General features: G+C 45.8%; 2 protein-coding genes across 3 annotated transcripts in view; both read left to right on the top strand.

The window, feature by feature from the left end:
• Window positions 1–1,117: 1,117 nt before the first annotated feature.
• On the top strand, window positions 1,118–7,675 carry LOC143935225 (trafficking protein particle complex subunit 5-like). The gene is made up of 2 exons (XM_077458922.1): window positions 1,118–1,328; window positions 6,363–7,675. The coding sequence occupies exon 2, from the start codon at window positions 6,366–6,368 to the stop codon at window positions 6,930–6,932; it is 567 nt and encodes a 188-aa protein (XP_077315048.1). The 5' UTR covers window positions 1,118–1,328; window positions 6,363–6,365; the 3' UTR covers window positions 6,933–7,675.
• A 4,002-nt stretch (window positions 7,676–11,677) lies between these two features.
• ENGASE (endo-beta-N-acetylglucosaminidase) overlaps window positions 11,678–22,952 on the top strand; it is a 60,131-nt gene continuing 48,856 nt past the window's right edge. For both annotated transcript variants that reach the window (XR_013263473.1, XM_077458921.1), the window contains exons 1-3: window positions 11,678–11,824; window positions 19,440–19,531; window positions 22,008–22,065. Coding sequence is in view for 1 of the 2 variants with exons in the window: in XM_077458921.1 (XP_077315047.1) it covers window positions 22,017–22,065 (49 nt within the window). In the remaining variant the exon portion in view is untranslated. The remainder of the gene's footprint in view (window positions 11,825–19,439; window positions 19,532–22,007; window positions 22,066–22,952) is intronic.

The following is a 22,952-nucleotide window of genomic DNA, read 5'->3' as shown; positions in this document are numbered from 1 at the left end:
TCTCTTCGCTCGCCACGCTTCGGGCACGGCCTCTCTTCGCTCGCCACGCTTCGGGCACGGTCTCGCTTCTCTAGGCTGTTTTTTATTCTAACTCTATGTCCACTTGGATGGTGGGGCTTGAACCTGGACTCTGTTCGCAGGCGCCGTTGACCTTCGGCGTCTCATTTTCCGTATTGCACAAGCGCGGTACAGGGAGGAGACTATCCGATGGGGGACACTATTTGCATTTTATATATAACTATAGAGCTCAGACCAAAATGAGGGACAAATGAGGGGGAAAGAGGGACATTGTTGCAAATCAGGGACAGTTGGGAGGTATGCTACTCCAGTACAGCGCCCCTCCCTGACTATACAGCACACTTCTATTCCCTTACTGCTGCCCTTCTTATCAAACCCCTTCTTCCACTTCTGCCCTTGTAGTGTCACAGTTTGCTGCCTATCACAGGATGGTGCGGAAGTGACGTTGTTGCGTACTGCGCATGCGCGATGCGTTCCAAACGCTCGCGCCGTGCGTTCCAACATAGTTTCGGCAATACAGTTCAGCGAAACCATCACATAATGTTACGGAAGTGATGTTACACACAACACAAACACGGGCCACGTTGTTGCGTACTGCACATGCGCGATGCGTTCCAAACACTTGCGCCGTGCGTTCCAACATAGTTTCGGCAATACAGTTCAGCGAAACCATCACATAATGTTACGGAAGTGAAGTTACACACAACACAAACACTGGGCCGTTCGTTACAACACTAATACTTCCCTTGTTACCTAGTAGGTTTTGCATTGCTGGGACTTGTAGTGCCTATCCTGAGCAACTGCGCGAGCGTTTGGAACGCATCGCGCATGCGCAGTACGCAACAACGTCACTTCCGCACCATCCTGTGATAGGCAGCAAACTGTGACACTACACCTCCTTCCACTTCCGCCCTTCCTATCAGACTTCCCCTTTCACTTCCGCCCTTCCTATCAGAGCACCCCTTTACTTCCGCCCTTCCTATGAGTCCACTTCCGCCCTTCTTAAACGTCACTTACTACGTTTTACTTCCGCTCTTTTTTATCATACTCCCCTCCTGTCTCACGCCCCTTTCTTTGTTATCGCAGTCCCTATTAGTCTGTCTCATACCCCCTGACTGTCACTAACCAACCAATCACAGCTGTCTCCTCACTGCACAGACGTCAGCTTCTAGTCGCCTGTGACCTCTCCTGCAGCTGATTGGCTGGACCGGTGTACACAGGCACGGCGGCTTCCGGTCGGTCAGCAGGCGATGTGTTGAGTGAGAGGATATCATCCGGTGTGCGGTGACCGGGGTCCGTCCGAGAGAACGGTGAGTGTGTGACCCCACCCCTCCCCCATCTCCTAGTGAGGACCAATCACATCTATTGATCCGATGTCAGCTGACTGTACAATCTCCTATAGACCCGTCACACACCATACAAGCTGATTGTACAATCTCCTATAGCCCTACCATCACACACACACCATACAATCTCCTATAGATCTACCATCGCACACACCATACAATCTCCTATAGATCTACCATCGCACACACCATACAATCTCCTATAGATCCACCATCGCACACACCATACAATCTCCTATAGATCCACCATCGCACACACCATACAATCTCCTATAGATCCACCATCGCACACACCATACAATCTCCTATAGATCTACCATCGCACACACCATACAATCTCCTATAGATCTACCATCGCACACACCATACAATCTCCTATAGATCCACCATCGCACACACCATACAATCTCCTATAGATCCACCATCGCACACACCATACAATCTCCTATAGATCCACCATCGCACACACCATACAATCTCCTATAGATCCACCATCGCACACACCATACAATCTCCTATAGATCTACCATCACACACACCATACAATCTCCTTTCCAACTATCATCATTCATGCAGTGGAAGATTGTACAATCAGATTGTATGTTGTGATGGTAGATCTATAGGAGATTGTACAATCAGATTTAATGTAGAGTCGCCACCTCATCCCTTTAAACAGGAACACATATGAATTGCACAGGCTCTGAGGCTAAGTTAATGCAGATAAGGTAGCAAGTGCATTTAATTACCATCTTAACCGCTTGCCGACCAGCCGCCTCAGTTGTATTGCGGCGACATGGCTCGGCTGCGCGAATCGCTGTTATGTTACGTCGGTAACAAATGGCCACTAGGGGGCGCCTGCGTGCCCCCCGCTCGCTCCCCGAGCCCATTAGAGTGCCCAGTGGTCTCGATCACCGCCAGGCTCCCGCGATCGCTCGTGTAAACACACAGTTTCCGGGTTCTCTGAGGAAGAGAATTGACCAATCGTCTGTCCACACAGAGTACGAACAGCAATCTGTTAGTTTCCCAGCACAGTCCCCACCCCCCCCCCCCCCTCAGTTAGAAACACTCCCTAGGACACACATTAACCCCTTCACTGCCCCTGACATTTTTACAGTAATCAATGCATTTCTTAACCACTTAAGGACAGGCCTCTTTTTCAGATTTGGCGTTTACAAGTTTAAAACAGTTTTTTTTTTTTTTGCTAGAAAATTAATTAGAACCCCCAAACATTATATTTTGTTTTTTTCTAACACCCTAGAGAATAAAATGGCTTTCATTGTAATACATTATTTTTTTTCACACCGTATTTGCGCAGCGGTCTTACAAGCGCACTTTTTTGAATAAAAACATAAGACAACAGTAAAATTAGCTCAATTTTTAATTTTTTTTATATTGTGAAAGATAATGTTACGCCGAGTAAATTGATACCCAACATGTCACGCTTCAAAATTGCACCCGCTTGTGGAATAGCGTCAAACTTTTACCCTCAAAAATCTCCATAAGCGACGTTTAAAAAATTCTACAGGTTGCATGTTTTGTGCTACAGGGGAGGTCCAGGGCTAGAATTATTGCTCTCGCTCTACCGATCGCGGCGATACCTCACATGTGTGGTTTGACCGCCGTTTTCATATGCGAGCGCTACTCACGTATGCGTTCGCTTCTGTGCGCGAGTTCGTCGGGACGGGGGGGGGGGGGGGTGGTGGTTTAAAAAAAAAAATCTTATTTATTTTACTTGATTTTATTTATTTTTACACTTTAAAAAAAAATGGATCACTTTTATTCCTATTACAAGGAATGTAAACAAAAAAGCATGACAGGACCTCTTAAATATGAGATCGGGGGTCAAAAAGTCCTCAAATCTCATATTTGGACTTAAATGCAATAAAAAATAAATAAAAGTAATTTGGAAAAATGACATTGAAAAAATGTACCTTTTTAACCACCTCGCGCCCGCCCTATAGCCGAATGACGGCCGTAGAGCGGGCGCTTTAGTCCGGGAGGCCGTCCCTGGACGTCCTGTTGATTACTTCCGCAATGCGCTCTGCCGCGGGCACGCATCGGGGAAGTTCTGTGTTTGCCGTGTCCCCCAGAGACAGGCAAACACAGATCGCTGTAAACGGCCAATCACAGCGGCCGTTTACAGCGCGATCGGCGTGTCCAATGTGAGATGATCTCATATGTAAACATATGAGATCATCTCTCAGCGCCGCTCTCCCTCCTCACATAGACAGCGTGTGAGAGGGGAGAGATGAACGGCTGCAGCGGCCGTAAGTGTAAAAAAAAAAAAAAAAAGTTAAATAAAGTGCCATCCACCCCAGTGCTATCTGTCCCCAGTGCCACCTGTTAGTGCTATCTGTCCCCAGTGCCATCTGTCATCAGTGCCACGTATAAGTGCCATCTGTCATCAGTACCACGTGTCATCAGTGCCATATAGTGCCATCTGTCATCAGTGCCACGTATCAGTGCCATTTGTCATCAGTGCCACCTGTCAGTGTCACCTGCCATCTGTTGTCAGTGTCACGTGTCATCAATGCCACTTATCAGTGCCATCTGTCATCAGTGTCACGCGTCATCGGTGCCACGTATTAGTGCCATCTGTCATCGGTGGCACGTATTAGTGCCACGTGTCATCAGTGCCACGTATAAGTGCCACGTGTCATCAGTGCCACGTATAAGTGCATCTGTCATCAGTGCCACATATTAGTGCCATCTGTCATCAGTGCCACGTGTCATCATTGCCACGTATCAGTGCCATCTGTCATCAGTGCCACGTGTCATTGTCCTGGTGCTCCGGGGCCTTCAAAAGTGTAATAGGTAGTCAGCAAGTTAGATGTGTAATTTATGCTCCTAGAACACATGATGGCGCTCCCTGCATGTTGGGCCTCTCTATGTGGCCAGGCTGTGAAAAAGTCCCACACGTGGTATCGTAATACTCAGGAGTAGCAGAATTTTTTTGGGGGTGTCATTTGTGGTATACACATGCCATGTGAGAGAAATAACCTATTACAATGACAATTTTGTGGAAAAAAAAAAAAAAATGAAAAATCTTAATTTTGCAAAGAATTGTGGGAAAAAAATGACAACATCAAAAAGCTCACCATGCCTCTTACTAAATACCTTGGAATGTCTACTTTCCAAAAAGGGGTCATTTGGGGGGTATTTGTACTTTCCTGGCTTGTTCGGGTCACAAGAAGCGAGATAGGCCACCAGTACATCAGATGTGATCAATTTTGTGCGATTCGCACCACAGCTTGTAGACTCTCTAACTTTCACAAAGACCAAATAATATCCACTAATTTGGGTTATTTTTACCAAAGATATGTAGCAGTATAAATTGTGGCCAAAATTTATGAAGAAAAATTAATAATTTGCATAATTTTGTTACAGAAACAAAGAAATATGAAACGTTTTTTTTCAAAATTTTCGGTCTTTTTTCATTTATAGGGCAAAAAATAAAAACCCCAGAGGTGATCAAATGGTCATTCAAAATGTGAGAGCACCGAAAGCTGAAAATTGGTCTGGGCAGGAAGGGTGTTTAAGTGCCCAGTAAACAAGTGGTTAAGAGGTATGGGCGGAAGTGACGTTTTGACGTCGCTTCCTCCCTCCTATGGTATAGAGACAGGTGGGGGCCATCTTAGCCTCACTCGTCTCTATACCCAGCCATCGATGGGACCCGATCGCCTCCGCCGCTACCAACGGCTCTGGTAAGCGGCGGAGGGCGCGGGAGGGGGGTGGCACCTCTCTGTAGGGGTCAGAGGCGAACCCGCCGCAGAGACCACCGTTATTCTACACAGGACCTCCTCCTGTAAAGAGGGATATCTTGGTTGTGGCAGCAGCTCCTTAAGTAGTTAATCGCACTGATCGCTGTATTAATGCCCCAAAAAATGTGTCAAAATTGTCACTGTGTCCGCCATAGTGTCGCGATAAAAATCGCTGATCGCCGCCATTACTTTTAAAAAAATTAAAAAATAAAAATGTCATAAATCTATCCCCTATTTTGTGTAAAACAATCAAACGCTTCTTGCGATTTTATTTATTTTCCAAAAATATGTAGAAGAATACATATCGGCCTAAACTGAGGAAAACATTTTATATATATATATATATATATATATATATATAATATATATATATTTGGGGGATATTTATTATAGCAAAAGGTAAAAAAAAAAACGTTTTTTTCTTTTTTTTTTTTTTTTCAAAATTGTCGCTATTTTTTGTTTATAGTGCAAAAAAATAAACCACAGAGGTGATCAAATACCAGCAAAAGAAATCTCTATTTGTGGGGAAAAAAGGACATCAATTTTTGTTTGGGAGCCACGTCGCACGACCGCGCAATTGTCAGTTAAAGCGACGCAGTGCCCAATCGCAAAAAAGTGCTCTGGTCTTTGGCCAGCCAAATGGTCCGGGTCTGAAGCGGTTAATCAGCCACAGAACCCGTGTAATTCATATGTGTTCCGGGTTTAAAGTGATGAGGTGGCGACCCCAAGACCCCTTTCACACCACACCACACACTGCCCATAGCTTGGGCGGTAAAATGCCGCTAATTTTAGCAGCGTTTTACCTTTTGGATTTGCGGCGCATTTCGGCCGCTAGCGGGGCGCTTTTACCCCCCGCTAGCGGCCGAGAAAGGGTTAAAACCGCTGGCAATACGCCGCAATAGCAGCGTTTTGACGGAGTTATTACAGCGCTGCCCCATTGATTTCAATGGGGAGCAGCGGTGGAGGAGCGGTAAACACACCGCTCCAAAGAAGCTGCTGGCAGAACTTTTCCCTGACGTCCTGCCAGTGCACCGCTGTAGTGTGAATGCCCTCGGGGTTTTCACACTACATACAATGGTGCAGATTTTGTAGGGTGGATTGCAGGCGCTATTTCTAACGCTATAGTGCCTGCAAAACGCCCTGGTGTGAATAGGGTCTAATTGTATGGTGTGTGATGGTAGATCTATTGGAGAAGGGAAAGTAGTTGCAGTTGATTTGTTCTGTTTTCTCCCCTCAGATCATGGATTCCCGATTCAGCCGCGGTAAATCTTCCATCCTGGAACGCTCTCTGGCCCGGCCAAAGACAGAAGTCAGCCTCAGCGCCTTCGCTCTGCTGTTTTCGGAGATGGTGCAGTACTGCCAGAACCGAGTCTATTCGGTTTCCGAGCTGCAAGCCAAGCTGTCCGAGCTGGGCCAGCAAGTGGGGTGCCGGATCCTGGATCCGCTGGTGATGAGGGAGAAGAACGGCAAACGCGAGACCAAGGTGATCAGCGCTCTGCTCTTCATCAAGGTGGTGGCCTGGAAGGCGTTGTTCGGGAAGGAAGCGGACAAGCTGGAGCAAGCCAACGACGATGACAAAACCTACTACATTATAGAGAAGGACCCTCTGATCAACTCTTATATCTCCGTCCCGAAGGAGAACAGCACTCTGAACTGCGCTTCCTTCACCGCCGGCATCGTGGAGGCTCTGCTGACCTGCAGCGGCTTTCCCGCTAAGGTGACCGCCCACTGGCACAAGGGGACCACTCTCATGATCAAATTCGATGAGTCCGTCATTGCTCGGGACAAAACGATGGATGGACGTTGAAAATAGGCGGACCCGTGTGCTTTGGTGGCCCATTGGGTTTAAAATATTCCCGATGGAAAGTCCCTACAATAGAGGTGTTCTATTCCCCCCTCTGGCAGCCCGTGTCTCCTACCTTCCCTCCATTCCAGCGTTGTGGCTTCAGCCAGTTTCTCCAGCATTCATCACCATGAGCAGTGGCAGATGTCCTCCATCACATGCCACCGTTCATCCTCCGACCTCTACATCACTACAGGACACAGCCGTCATGTAGGGGTCAGAGGAGAACCACAGACCTCCGACACTCCCGCAAGTGTCAGATGCCAAAAGGCCTTATGGGGGCTTCAGCTCTGGATGAGGGGAAGATAAGAGACAAAGGCTGCTGAAGAGGTGAAATCATGTCTTCTCTATTTCAGGGATCTTCATTTATTTTTTTATTATTATTTTCAAACCCACCCGGGTCATTTTCAGATGTCTAGAACTGTACATTTGGGGACCATTCACACCATGGGGGGGGGGGGGGGGATCTACTAAAACCTGGAGCACTCTGCATGGTGCAGCTATGCCTAGTAACCAATCAGCTTCCAACTTTAGCTTGTTCAATTTAAGCTTTGATAATAAAATCTGGAAGCTGATTGGTTACTATGCGGAGCTGCACCAGATTTTGTACTCTCCAGTTTTAGTAAATCTCCCCCCACATGTGTTGAGCAGCCTCGGCTCGGAGAAGACAATTTTCCTCCGTGTGCTATTAGTTCAGTTCACACAACTTTACAGAAAAAACAGGGTACATTACACTGCATCACAACCTCCTGGGGGGGGGGGGGGGGAATATTAATAAATGAAATGTTACTTTTGTGACTTTTCAATAAAGTTGAAATAAAGTCAACCGTGTGATGTGTCCTCTATGACTCGTCAGCACTGCTCTGATCAGAGGTCCCAGTATAAGATGGCCGCTGATGTGAAAAAGTCATATATATATATATAATATAATCTTTGTGAGCATCCTAAAACCTCGACTGTGCACACTGGCACTCCCCATTCCACCCTCACTATGGTCAGTTAGCATACCTGTCACATCTATCTGCCAATAGCAGGGAGGGGGAGAGCTGTGTCAATGCTTGACTCGCTTCAGCTCAAAGTATATGTGACCATAAAATTTGCTATTGGCTTCAACATGGTTTTTTCATTATTTTCAAGTCTGCAGCTTTCCCTATAATAATCCCTGTTGATCCTTCCATGGAGGGCCTCGTTCACACACCTGGTGATCCTTCCATGGAGGACATCGTTCAGACACCTGGTGATCCTTCCATGGAGGGCCTAGTTCAGACACCCCAAACTCGTTCATCCATGTCTTTATGGACCTTGCTTTCTGTACTGGTCCAAAACATTTAGTGGAGGGAGGATTATGGTGTGGGGTTGTTTTTTAGGGGTTGGGTTTGGCCCCTTAGTTCCAGTGAAGGGAACTCTTTAGGCATCGGCATACCAAGATATTTTGGACAATTTCATGCTCTCAACTTTGTGGGAACAGTTTGGGATGGCCCCTTCTTTTTCCAACATGACTGCGCACCAGTGCACAAAGCAAGGTCCATAAAGATATGTATGAGGGAGTTTGGGGTGGAGGAACTTGACAGTCCTGACCTCAGACCGATAGAACACCTTTGGGATGAATTTCAGTGCAGACTGTGAGCCAGGCTTTCTCGTCCAACATCAGTGCCTGACCTCACAAATCCAATGACGCGGGAGCAGGGGGTGGGGCCAAGCCCTGCTGTCTGTGTCAATGGGCGCAACAGCAGGACACGGGAGGCCTGAGGGATAGCAGCTCTCAAACGGGGCAAAGAAAGAAGAGGAGGAGCCAGGAGCGACGCAGAGGGACCCCAGAATGGAGGATCAGGGCCACTCTGTGTAAAACCAACTGCACAGAGGAGGTAAGTATGACTTTTTTTTTTTTTAAACAAAAAAAAACTTTAGATATCCTTTAATAATGTTATAATAATTTAATAAATAGTATTGACAATAACAATTATTATAATTTGATATTTTTATTATTATTATTATTATTCCCTTAGCCGGCACGTGTATGCTGCTTGTAACATCGTTCAGCATGACCGGTTTGGTGGTGGTTCAGTGATGGTCTGGGGAGGCATTCCCATGGAGGGACGCACAGAATTCTACAGGCTAGACAATGGCACCCTGACTGCCATTAGGTATCAGGATGAAATCCTTGGACCCATTGGCAGACCCTACACTGGTGCAGTGGGTCCTGGGTTCCTCCTGGTGCACAACAATGCCCGGCCTCATGGGGTGAGAGTATGCAGCCAGTTTCTGGAGGATGAAGGAATTGATACCATTGAATGGCCTCCATGCTCACCTGACCTAAATCCAATAGAACACCTCTGGGACATTATGTTTCGGTCCATCCGACGCTGCCAGGTTGCACCTCCGTCTGTTCAGGGGCTCAGTGATGTCCTGGTCCAGATCTGGGAGGAAATACCCCAGGACACCATCCGTTGTCTCATTAGGAACATGCCCCTATGTTGTCAGGCATGCATACGAGCACATGGGGGCCATACAAACTACTGAGGGCCATTTTGAGTTGCTGCCAGTGGTGGCCCGTCCATTAGGGGTGCGTGGGCGCCGCACTCCCTATCCATGTGCCCCACCCCCTAATCTACATACAGGGCGCCGGATGCATGGATTCCAATGAGGGGGAGGGGGTTTAAACACGTGATTCGAGTCTGAGGTTCTAATAGGCTTCAAAAAAGGGTGGTCTCGGGACGCAGAGCACTGCGCTCCGAGCCCACCCAGTTGTGTGACAATAGCAAATGAATATTTGCTAATTTCACACTGAATCACCTCCCAGCCAATCAGGAAGCGGGTCATGAGACCTGTTTCCCGATTGGCCAAAATGACAGGCGATCCTATTGGACGCCTAGGAGGAGGAGGAAAACAGAGGAGAGCACAGCTGGAGGAGAAGACTGACTGACTCGCCAGCCACCACTGTGACCATGGATGGCCCAGCCGCAGTGGCTCAGCTATCTGGCACTCCCCGGCCTGGACAGGGGAGTGAGGGAAAATCAGAGTATCATACCGGGCAGGTAAGGAGGCCGTCCGTCTCGTGAGAGGGGGGAGGCGCATTCCCCACATTAATTTCCTGGCGGGTTGGGTAGAATGGCCTTGTCTCCCGCTGGGGGGGGGGAATGGTTGCTAGAGGTTACTGCACATCATTAACACTCACAAATTGGTCGCTAGAGGTTACTGCACATCATTACCCCTCACCAATTGGTTGCTAGAGGTTATTGCACATCATTGTTGTTGCTCACTACTTGGTTGCTAGATATTGCAGGGGATCATTACTGTTCACTGATTTGTTGCGGAAGGTTACTGCACATCATTACCACTCACTGGTGCTAGAGGTTACAGCACATCAATACATCTCACTGCTTGGTTGCTAGAGGTTACAGCACATCATTATATCTCACTGCTTGGTTGCTAGAGGTTACAGCACATCATTACAGTGCAGTGATGAGGGGTGCACTATGTTCGGAGTGCAGGGTTGAGGGGGCACTATGTGCAGAGTACAGGTCTGATAGGTGCGTGGAGTGCAGGGCTGAGGGGCGCGCTGTGCGTGGAGTGCAGAGCAGAGGGGGCACTGTGTGTGGAGTGCAGGGCTGAGGGTGCGCTGTACGTGGACTGCAGGGCTGAGGGTGTGCTGTGTGCTGACTGCAGGGCTGAGGGGTGCACGGAGTGCAGGGCTGAGGTGTGCGCAGATTGCAGGGCTGAGGGGTGCGGTGTGATTCCCCCAGTTCCTCTCCCACCACCTAAAAAATGTCAGAGGGTGGAGCTGCAGAGTACTCACACTGTGCCCGTGCAGGCTGCCAGTCTGGAGGAGCTTCTCTCTGTGTAGATTCCCTGCCCCTCCCTCCTCTGCTCTCCTATAGGAGATCAATGTATAGAGGAGGGAGGGGTTTGAGCGGGCACGGGGGAGGAGCGCTGTCACTTGTAAATGGAGGCAATGCTTCTGTATTTACAAATGATGAAACTGAGCTGGTGGCTGAACTCCGGCTGAAACAAAACCCTGGTGGGCACCGCGGGATTAAATGGCAGCTGCTTTGGGCCCCCCAACAATGACTGAGCCCTGGGCAGCTTCCCCTTTTGCCCCACGGTAAAGACGGCCCTGGGAACAAGCTTGGCTTCATATTGGGAATTCCCCATTGAACATCAGACCGATTGAACTTTCCTATATAGAAGGACTCCCAATGAGTATAAAACCAGTGGGATCTGGGTGAGCCAACATGGTTTTCATATAGAAAAAGTTATTTAATCAGAATTCCCCCTTTATATACATGGCGGTTAGGGAGACAGAATTGTTGTTAAAGTTCCCGATTTTATTATAAACTTTGCAGATGATTGTTTAGTAAATTTTCACTTTTGTGACTAAAGATCCAACCTGAAGCTAAATTCAGCTTCATAAGTGGAATGATCTCGGTGAGCCTGGAAAAGGGGCGTGTCACAGCTCGCAGCGCCCCCTGTGCCCAGGACTGGGATATAATTGGCAGTGCTGACCTATGTGCAGTGATATTATAGAGAGTAATGATTCAGCGGTGAGGCGCGCCCCCTGGTGGAAGGAGGTGCGATGAGCGGCCTGTGTTGGTGTATTGCAGAGCCCTTTCCCCGCACTGAGCTCGGAGGGAAAGCTAAGAAACGGTTATTCTATCAGATAGCCGCTACCCCGCCTACTGCGCATGCGCGACGCTTAGCCGAAGTGACGTCGCCTCTCTGCCATCTTGGTGCACCCGTCAGGCGGAAGTTGTGTCAGTGCGGAAAGACCCTGAATGAGAAGAATAGATAGGAAGAGAAGGGTCAGGAATCATCACGTTCTGTCACTCGGCAACCCGCCCACTCACCTGCAGGAGTCTGTATGTTACATTTTATTTGCTTTGGTACCTTTATCTTTATTTAAGCTCCACAAATATTGGATATCTTTGTTTATTTCTCCCACATCAGCAATTCTGCATGAAAGATCTGTCCTCCACTTCTTGTAATACAGACCGGTCAGTGCTGCTCTCTCCCTATGCGGAGTGACGGGTCTGGTCTCTGCCCATAGGTGTGCACGCACCCTAAAGCTTAAACACGTGTGTATGTGTGTGTGTGTATATATGTGTATATATATATATATATATATATATATATACACACACACGATTGCTGAGTATTTCGGTATTTTTTGCAGCGTTCAGGAGTGTGCTATGTACAGAGTGCAGGGTTCAGGAGTGCACTACGTGCAGGGTTTAGGAGTGCGCTACGTACGGATGCAGGGTTTAGGAGTGCGCTACGTACGGAGTGCAGGTTTCAGGAGTGCGCTACGTACGGATGCAGGGTTCAGGAGTGCGCTACGTACGGATGCAGGGTTCAGGAGTGCGCTACGTACGGATGCAGGGTTCAGGAGTGCACTACTTTTGGAGTGCAGCGTTCAGGAGTGCACTACGTACGGAGTGCAGGGTTCAGGAGTGCACTACGTGCAGGGTTTAGGAGTGCGCTACGTACGGATGCAGGGTTTAGGAGTGCGCTACGTACGGAGTGCAGGGTTCAGGAGTGCGCTACGTACGGATGCAGGGTTCAGGAGTGCGCTACGTACGGATGCAGGGTTCAGGAGTGCACTACTTTTGGAGTGCAGCGTTCAGGAGTGCACTACGTACGGAGTGCAGGGTTCAGGAGTGCACTACGTGCAGGGTTTAGGAGTGCGCTACGTACGGATGCAGGGTTTAGGAGTGCGCTACGTACGGATGCAGGGTTCAGGAGTGCGCTACGTACGGATGCAGGGTTCAGGAGTGCGCTACGTACGGATGCAGCGTTCAGGAGTGCACTACTTTTGGAGTGCAGCGTTCAGGAGTGCACTACGTACGGAGTGCAGGGTTCAGGAGTGCACTACGTGCAGGGTTTAGGAGTGCGCTACGTACGGATGCAGGGTTTAGGAGTGCGCTACGTACGGATGCAGGGTTTAGGAGTGCGCTACGTACGGATGCAGGGTTTAGGAGTGCGCTACGTACGGATGCAGGGTTTAGGAGTGCGCTACGTACGGATGCAGGGTTTAGGAGTGCGCTACGTACGGATGCAGGGTTTAGGAGTGCGCTACGTACGGATGCAGGGTTTAGGAGTGCGCTACGTACGGATGCAGGGTTTAGGAGTGCGCTACGTACAGAGTGCAGGGTTTAGGAGTGCGCTACGTACGGATGCAGGGTTCAGGAGTGCGCTACGTACGGATGCAGGGTTCAGGAGTGCGCTACGTACGGATGCAGGGTTCAGGAGTGCACTACTTTTGGAGTGCAGCGTTCAGGAGTGCGCTACGTACAGAGTGCAGGGTTCAGGAGTGCGATACGTACAGAGTGCAGGGTTCAGGAGTGCGCTACGTACAGAGTGCAGGGTTCAGGAGTGCGCTACGTACGGATGCAGGGTTCAGGAGTGCGCTACGTACGGATGCAGGGTTCAGGAGTGCACTACTTTTGGAGTGCAGCGTTCAGGAGTGCGCTACGCACGGAGTGCAGGGTTCAGGAGTGCGCTACGTACAGAGTGCAGGGTTCATTTATTTATTTTTTGATAGAAAATGACTTAGAACCCCCAAACATTATCTATTTTTTAAGCAAAGGCCCTAGAGAATAAAATAGTGGGTGTTGCAGTTTTTTTTATGTAACACAGTAGTTGTGCAACAGTTTTTAAAACGCATTTTTATGGGGGGAAAAATACACTTTAATGAGTTTTAGTGCACACAAACACAATATTATACCCAATTTGGGTAAAATATAAAAGATTATGTTATGCTGAGTAAACCCCTAACAAACCATGCTTTAAAATTGGGCGATAAACTGCAGTCTCCATTTCTACTGCATGGTGCAGTTACTTCTTTATTACATGCCGGGTGACTCGTTCTCACCCCACGGGGGAGTTATGTTTTGAGGACTTTACTTCCTGGTTCACGGTCATCTGCCTCCACTTTTATTTATTTTACATTTTTTTACACTGTACCTTTTAAATTGTTTTGGGGCATAATATAATAGATATATAAATGTTAATAATAAATTAAAAAGTATACATCGAAGGAAAAAAAAAAAAAAATAATATATATATTTACACAGTATCTCACAAAAGTGAGTACACCCCTCACATTTTTATGTGACAACACTGGAGAAATGATACTTTGCTACAATGTAAAGTAGTGAGTGTACAGCTTGTATAACAGTGTAAATTTCCTGTCCCCTCAAAATAACTCAACACACAGCCATTGATGTCTAAACCACTGGCAACAAAAGTGAGTACACCCCTAAGTGAAAATGTCCAAATTGGGCCCAAAGTGTCAATATTTTGTGTGGCCACCATTATTTTCCAGCACTGCCTTAACCCTCTTGGGCATGGAGGTCACCAGAGCTTCACAGGTTGCCACTGGAGTCCTCTTCCCTTCCTCCATGATGACATCACGGAGCTGCTGGATATTAGAGACCTTGCCCTCCTCCACCTTCCTTTTGAGGATGCTCCACAGATGTTCAATAGGGTTTAGGTCTGGAGACATGTTTGGCCAGTCCATCAACTTTACCCTCAGCTTCTTTAGCCAGGCAGTGGTCGTCTTGGAGGTGTGTTTGGGGTCATTATCATGTTGGAATACTGCCCTGCAGTCCAGTCTCTGAAGGGAGGGGATCATGCTCGGCTTCAGTATGTCACAGTACATGTTGGCATTCATGGTTCCCTCAATGATCTGTAGCTCCCCAGTGCCGGCAGCACTCATGCAGCCTCAGACCATGACACTCCCACCACCATGCTTGACTGTAGGCAAGACACACTTGTCTTTGTCCTCCTCACCTGGTTGCTGCCACACACGCTTCACACCATCTGAACCAAATAAATTTATCTTGGTATCATCAGACCACAGGACATGCTTCCAGTAATCCATGTCCTTAGTCTGCTTGTCTTCAGCAAACTGTATGTGGACTTTCTTGTGCATCATCTTTAGAAGAGGCTTCCTTCTGGAACGACAGCCATGCAGACTAATTTGATGCAGTGTGCGGCGTATGGTCTGAGCACTGACAGGCTGACCCTTCAACCTCTGCAGCAATGCTGGCAGCACTCATATGTCTGTTTCCCAAAGACAACCTCTGGATATGACGCTGAGCACGTGCACTCAACTTCTTTGGTCGATCATGGTGAGGCCTGTTCTGAGTGGAACTTGTCTTGTTAAACCGCTGTATGGTCTTGGCCACCGTACTGCAGCCTCGGTTTCAGGGTCTTGGCAATCTTCTTATAGCCTAGGCCATCTTTATCTTATGTAGTACAAGCTGTACACTCACTACTGTATATTGTAGCAAAGTGTAATTTCTTTAGTGTTTTCTCAGGAAAAGATATATAATAAAATATTTACAAAAATGTGAGGGGTGTACTCACTTTTGTGAGATGCTTCGTGTGCACGTGTGTGTGTGTGTGTATATATATATATATATATATATATATATATATATATATATATATATTTGTGTGTGTGTATGTATGTGTATATATATGTGTGTGTGTGTGTGTGTGTGTATATATATATATATATATATATATATATATATATATATATATATATATATACACACACACACACACGTGCACACTTTGTTATATATATATTATATATATATAATGTATGTGTATATATACAGTATACACACACACACACAACAGTTGTGCTCATAAGTTAACATACCCTGGCTGAATTTATGATTTCTTGGCCATTTTTCAGAGAATATGAATGATAACATAAGAACATTTCTTTCACTCATTGTTAGTGGTTGGCTGAATCCATTTTATCAGTGAACTGTGTTTACTCTTTTTAACCACTTGCCTACTGGGCACTTAAACCCCCCTCCTGCCCAGACCAATTTTCAGCTTTCGGTGCTCTCACAATTTGAATGACAATTACTCAGTCATGCAACACTGTACCCAAATAAATTTTTTGTCCTTTTTTTTTCTCCACAAATAGAGCTTTCTTTTGGTGGTATTTGATCACCGCTGGGTTTTTTATTTTTTGTGCTATAAATGAAAAAATAACGAAAAAAAAAAAAAAAACGCATTTTTCTTTGTTTCTGTGATACAATTTTGCAAATTATTAATTTTTATTCATAAATTTTGGCCCCAATTTATACTGCTACATATCTTTGGTAAAAATAACCCAAATTAGTGGATATTATTTGGTCTTTGTGAAAGTGTCATGTCACCTTGAGGCCAGGTGACAGATGCACACCGCAGGGATTAGGAGTGCACCGCAAGGTTGTGGACCCTACGGCTGACTGCTGCGGACGGGGGTCAAGGTGATAGGAAGGCAGGGCCGCCAGAACACCAAGATGGATCCCACCGGGGTTAGAGTGTAAGATTCCCTGGGGCGCGGAGTCTAAGAGCCAGCAGGTGTTCACCAGCGCCTCGAGTGGTGAGGATGGACTTGGCTGCAACTGGCTCCAGGTCGTGACCCCCAGGGTCCCCCAGCTCACACCCACAGTAGGTAACAGGAGGATAGGGATGGTGAGGGACAAAGCCAAGGTCGGGGCCACAAGCAGACAGGAAAAGTCAGAGACACACCAAAAGGTCAGGATCACAGGCAAACAGGGATAGTCAGGACACGCCAAAGTCGGTAACGGAAACCAATAGAAGAGCACACAGCAGGTAACAGGAAGCTAACACACAAAGGTTGATCAGCAGGGTTGGCTAGCAGTGCACAGGTTAATATAGAGTTCTCTGATAGGAGCTAGGGTGGAGCCATGCCAGGGGATGGATTATAAAAGCAGTCAGGTGAGGGTCGGCTGGTCTCTAGAAATGAACACATGGAGACAGGTAAGCAGACAAATTCTATTGCATAACCATGACAGAAAGATAGAAAGTCTAAAAGCTGTGGTGCGAATCACACAAAATTGATCACATCTGATGTGGTGGCCTATCTAATTTCTTGCGACCCGAACAAGCCAGGAAAGTACAAATACCCCCCAAATTACACCTTTTTTGAAAGTAGACATTCTAAGGTATTTAGTGAGAGGCATGGTGAGGTTTTTGATGTTGTAATTTTTTCCCACAATTCTTTGCAAAATGAAGATTTTTTTATTTTATTTTTTTCCACAAAATTATCATTGTAATAGGTTATTTCTCTCACGTGGCATGTGTATACCACAAATAATGCCCCAAAATAAATTCTGCTATTCCTGCTGAGTATTACGATACCACATGTGTGGGACTTTTCCACAGCCTAGCCACATAGAGAGGCCCAACATGCAGGGAGCGCCATCACGTGTTCTAGGAGCATAAATTACACATCTAACTTGTTGACTACTTATTACACTTTTGAAGGCCCTGGAGCACCAGGACAATGACACGTGGCACTGATGACAGATGGCACTGATACGTGGCACGGGAACCGGTTAATATATTACAATTTTGTTTGTGAGGCTTAGATACACTTTGAGAGATGGGAGAAAAAAAGAAGGGGGTGCTCAGAAACGATGGAGTTGGCATTAATTCCTAGATTGTAAGCTCTAACGAGCAGGGCTCTCTGATTCCCCCCCCCCCCCCCCCAATATCGAATTGTATTGTAATTGTACTGTCTGCCCTAATGTTGAGAAGTGCTGCATAAACTGTGGGCGCTATATAAATCCAGTATAATAATAATGATGATTAAAGGGGTTGTAAAGGTAAATTTTTTTTCACCTTAATGCATTCTATGCATTAAGGTGAAAAAACATCCGACAATGCCGGCCCCCCCTAGCCCCCCGTTTTACTTTCCTGACCCCTCGAAAGTCCCGTGCTCGCCCCCGACATCCTCTTCGCCGCTCAGCCTGGCCGTTGATTGGTTACAGTGGATGGATTGAAAGCAGCGCAGCCATTGGCTCGCGCTGCTGTCAATCACATCCAATGACGCGGTGTGCCAGGGGGGCGGGGCTGAGTGATACAGTGAGCGGCTATGGCCGCCGGCTGTATCACGGGAGCGTGACCGCAAGCACTCCACACCATGAGGGAGCTCGCATGAATGTGAGAAGTACCTGCGGGAGGAAGCCGAGACAGCCGCCGAGGGACCCCAGAAGACCAGGATCTGTGCAAAACGAGCTGCACAGTGGAGGTAAGTATAACATGTTTGTTATTTAACCACTTAAGGACCACCTCACGCCGATATACGTCGGCAGAATGGCATGGCTAGGCACAATCACGTACCTGTACGTGGCTCTTTAAGTTCCCAGCTGTGGGTCGGGAGCGCGCCGCTGACCGTGGCCGCTGGACCAGGGGACCCGATCGCCGCTGGTGTCCCGCAAACCTCTCTCCGTGTTTCCTAGTGTGGCTGTCACCGATCGTCTGTTCCCTTTTATAGGGAAAGATGATCAGTGACGTCACATGCCAGGCCATGCCCCCTAGAATAAAAAAAGAACACATAACGTCACATATAACCCCTACACTGACCCCTAGTGGTTAACTCCTTCACTGCCAGTGTCATTTACACAGGAATCAGTGCATTTAAATAGCACTGATTGCTGTATAAATGACAATGGTCCCAAAAATGTCCGATGTGTCCACCATAATGTCGCAGTCAAAATAAAAATCACTGATCGCTGCCATTACTAGTAAAAAAAAATATTACTAAAAATGCTATAAAACTATACCCTATTTTGTAAACGCTATAACTTTTGCGCAAACCAATCAATAATCGCTAATTACAATTTTTTTTTTCTTTACCAAAAATATGTAGAAGAATACGTATCGGCCTAAACTGAAGAAAAAAAAGTGTTTTTTTATATATTTTTTGGGGATATTTATTATAGCAAAAAGTAAAAAATATTGAATTTTTTTTTAAAAAATTGTCGCTCTATTTTTGTTCATAGCGCAAAAAATAAAAACCGCAGAGGCGATCAAATACCACCAAAAGAAAGCTCTATTTGTGGAAAAAAAAAGGATGCCAATTTTGTTTGGGAGCCACGTCGCATGACCGCACAATTGTCAGTTAAAGCGACGCAGTGCCGAATCGCAAAAAGGGGCCTGGTCCTTTGGCTGCAAATTGGTCCGGGGCTTAAGTGGTTAAAAAAAAAATACCTTTACAACCCCTTTAAAGCTGACCACATACAACCTGATTGTAAAATCTCCTTTTAGATCTACCAATAGCTCCTTCGTGCAACATCCCATCTGGTTGGATGCAAATTGATACATAGTTTTGGTAAATATAAAGTTGAGAGATTGTATGGCCAGAATGTAACATGTATGGTGACCCGAATATAGACGGTTTAATTATTAATGTAAAAATATTAGCATTAATAACAACCTATCAGAAGTCATCCTATGGCAATAATAATGACAATCTGAAAACCAATTGGTTCTCCCGGGGTTATGACGTCTGTGCTCCATCGCTGCTCCTCGCGCTTCCTTGGCGAAATAAGTCAAGTAGTAATAGAAGGATTATAAATCTTGTGCTGATATTCTCTTCCTTTTTTTTTTTCTCTCCTTCCCTCCCACTCATCTCACTTCACTCCCACACTTCAGATGGAAAACACGTTCCTCTGTAACCTGACGTGTTCTGTAGATTGAAGACAGCCAGCGCTTTCCAGAAGGAGACCGTTCATTAACGCATCAAGGTCTGGACGTCTTTTTATATGCATCTCGTGTTTTATATTTTTATATATTTTATGGTTAAATATAGCTTTTTTTAGTATTTATTTATATAGTGTTTTATATATTTATAATCCTATATTTATAGAGCTGTTTACTATGTACTAGCTTGAGCCTGTGTTATCAACTCAGTCAACGGCCTCATGCACGCAGGCGCGGTAGGGGTGTACAACTTTACCTTTTTGGGCTTTTTTTTTTTTTTCTCCACACCCAGGTGCTGCGTACAGCCACCGATAGACATGAATGGCTGTCTGCAGGTACAACCCCAGTTCCAAAAAAGTTGGAACGTATTTTATTCACGATAGTAAATAGAAAACATATCAAATGTTTAAACCAAAAAAAATTAAAAATTGACAATTTTAACCACTTCAATACTGGCCACTTTCACCCCCCTTCCTTCCCAGACAAATTTTTAGCTTTCAGCTCTGTCGCACTTTGAATGACAATTGCGCGGTCATGCAACACTGGACCCAAATTACATTTTTATCCTTTTATTTTTTCACACAGATAGAGCTTTCTTTTGGTGGTATTTAATCACCATTGGGATTTTTCTTTTTTTTACGCTACAAATGAAAAAAAGACCGAAAAAAATAAATAAAAATAAAATGCTGCTACATTGCTTTGGTAAAAATAACCCAAATCAGGGTTTATTTGGTGTTGGCGGTGATGGGGGACAGACAGATGTTTTGTGCACTGTGACAGATGTGATGGGGACAGACAGATGTTTTATGGGGACACTGATATGTGTTTGGGGACAGGGGTATCAGTGGTGCTTGGTGTACTGTTTTCGGGGTGATCTGTGACAACTCTCTGTGTAAAATCATCCTTACACAGAGAGGTGTCACAGAACTGCAGATCCCCCCCTCCCCTCCGAACTGAGCTAGACGGGGAGAACTGTCACGGAGACACGCCTTGGGGCTGCGTCGCGAGCACTCGTTCTGAGGACGTTCCTGCCTGTCCACTCAGACCGAGAAAGGACCACCCGGCTGTTTATCTGCAGAGGCCGGGTGGGAGGTGATTAAGATAGAAACCAGGTCATTTTGAAATTGATGGTAGCAATATGTCTCAAAATAGTTGGGACAGGACCGTGTGTACCACAATGTAGCATCTTCTCTTTTAACCACTTCCTGACTGCGCTATAGCTAAAAGACAGCTGCAACACGGTCGTCCAGTTCTGGGTGGGCATCCATTGATGTCCTCCCAGAACCTCCCCCCCCCCCCTCCCCCTGGGGCGTGCATCTGTCGCGTTGCCTGATCACCGCGTCCTTTAGAAACAGCTGATCGCAGATCATAGTAAAGGGCCAACCACAGTGGTCCTCTACCATGTGATCAGCTGTGTTCAAAGCACTATCACAGTGTGAGGAAAGGAGTGCTGGTAACTGGCAATTCTGACAGGGCACATTTCCACTGATTATCTGTGCAGCCTCACCGGTGCCCATCTGTGCAGCCTCACCGGTGCCCATCTTTGCAGCCTCACCGGTGCCCATCTGTGCAGCCTCACCGGTGCCCATCTGTGCAGCCTCACCGGTGCCCATCTGTGCAGCCTCACCAGTGCCCATCAGGGCAAGCTTATCAGTGCCCATCAGTGCAGCCTCACCAGTGCCCATCAATTCAGCCTTACCGGTGCCCATCAGTGCAACCTTACCAAAAATTAATTATTTACAAAATGTTATAACAGAAACTAAGAAAAAGGTGTTTCGTTCTTTTTGCGTTTTGTTTAGCAATACAATAAAAAAGTGCAGTGGTGATTAAATACCACCTAAAGAAAGCTCTATCTTTCTCAAGAAAATGATAACATTTTGGCATGGGCGTTGCATTTACCATTCAGAGTGTGACAGGGTGAAAGCTGAAAATTGGCCTGGGCAAGAAGGGGGTTCAAGTGCCTGGTATTGAAGTGGTTAACAACTCTCTGTAAAGGTCTCGAAACTGATATCAGTTGCTGGAGTGAAGTTAAAAAGTAATAAATAAATGAATATACTAAAACACATATTAAAATTTAGCGATTGGGTTTGGATCTGCATTAACAATGTTTGTGATGTCAGCTACTGCATTGTTTTCAAATGTTTTAAAGGGGGGGGGGTATTTTTTTCTATACCCACTGTATATTCTGTATAGATGGATAGTGTATATGTGTGTGTGTGTGTGTGTATATGTTTTAGATTGTAAGCTCTAACGAGCAGGGCCCTCTGATTCCTCTTGTACCAAATTGTAATGTAACTGTAATGTCTGCCCTCATGTTGTAAAGCGCTGAGCAAACTGTTGGCGCTATATAAAACATGTATAATAATAATAATAATGTATATGTGTGTGTATGTATGTATGTGTGTGTATGTGTGTGTGTGTATATATATATATATATATATATATCTTTTTTACAAAAAAACTGTTCAATGGAACAACATTTGTAACTTTTATTTTTTTTGTGTGTCTTTGTTCTCTTAGATTCTGGAGATGAAAGTCTATAAAGAGATCATTAGATATGAAGCAACTCCTTTGTCTGGTAAATTTAATATCTGCTCACTTTGATTACAGATTTTATAAAATGTAATAAATAGCACTCATTATATTTTTTTAAGTGAACGCTTTGAAATTTTCAAGTACAAATAGTGTATGCATGCACACTCGCAAATCATCTACGTTCTATTTTAACATGTCGGAATGAGTCAAGATGGTTAGAAAATGTATATTTTTGCCTTTCTTTTATTGCATCGTATCTGGTTGTGGGGTCATTGATAGCACTGTAAGTTGAAATTTTCTTCTGTTTTCCAGGACATTTATTTACAGACACAGGACTGATTACCTGTCAAATAATGCATCCCAGCATCCTTTTAGAGTTACCGTCTCTCTCTTCTGTCTATCTTAGGAATAGTAAATAGGGCAGAGCGTGCACAGCCACACAAACGCATTTCATTCAGCAATAAAACGCATTGGATTTGCTCAGCATGTTTATATCTGATCCCAGACGTTTCACATAAGGGTTGTGCTGTACAACTATAATACATTTAGGAAGGCTAGAGCAGAAGTAACATAGCGGTTCATATTTATTACAGATGTTCATTTCCTCTTTTATAAGAAGTCTCACTTCCATTTTTTATTATTGTGTTCTGTTCCCCAGGAACAAAGTACATGCTGTACTTTGTCCCAACTTCCTATGTGCTATCTAAGGCTAGCAGTGAGGTCAGACATGACGCCTGTCCAACCTTCATGGCTGTCCAACAACACAGCTAGCAAGGAGATGGCTGCCTTGACCATGGCACTTTTCTCAATTTCCAAGTGTTTGCCCGTTACAAGCATCTCAGGAGAAATGTAGAAGGAGGTGGCTTGTTTGCTAAAATATTTCAGCCAAGTGGACAAGTACTTGGACACAGAAAAGTACTATACGTCAAA

This window comes from Lithobates pipiens, unplaced genomic scaffold (genome assembly GCF_037356315.1).
Source record: "Lithobates pipiens isolate NorthernLeopardFrog02 unplaced genomic scaffold, aLitPip1_a1.2 Scaffold_28, whole genome shotgun sequence".
NCBI classification, from domain to species: Eukaryota; Metazoa; Chordata; class Amphibia; order Anura; family Ranidae; genus Lithobates; species Lithobates pipiens.
Note: the sequence above shows the minus strand (reverse complement) of the source record. Positions and strands in the feature narration are given on the sequence as shown.

Coding starts and splice junctions, on each gene's coding strand:
- LOC143935225 (XM_077458922.1), top strand. CDS start 6,366: ATGGATTCCCGATTCAGCCGCGGTAAATCTTCCATCCTGGAACGCTCT.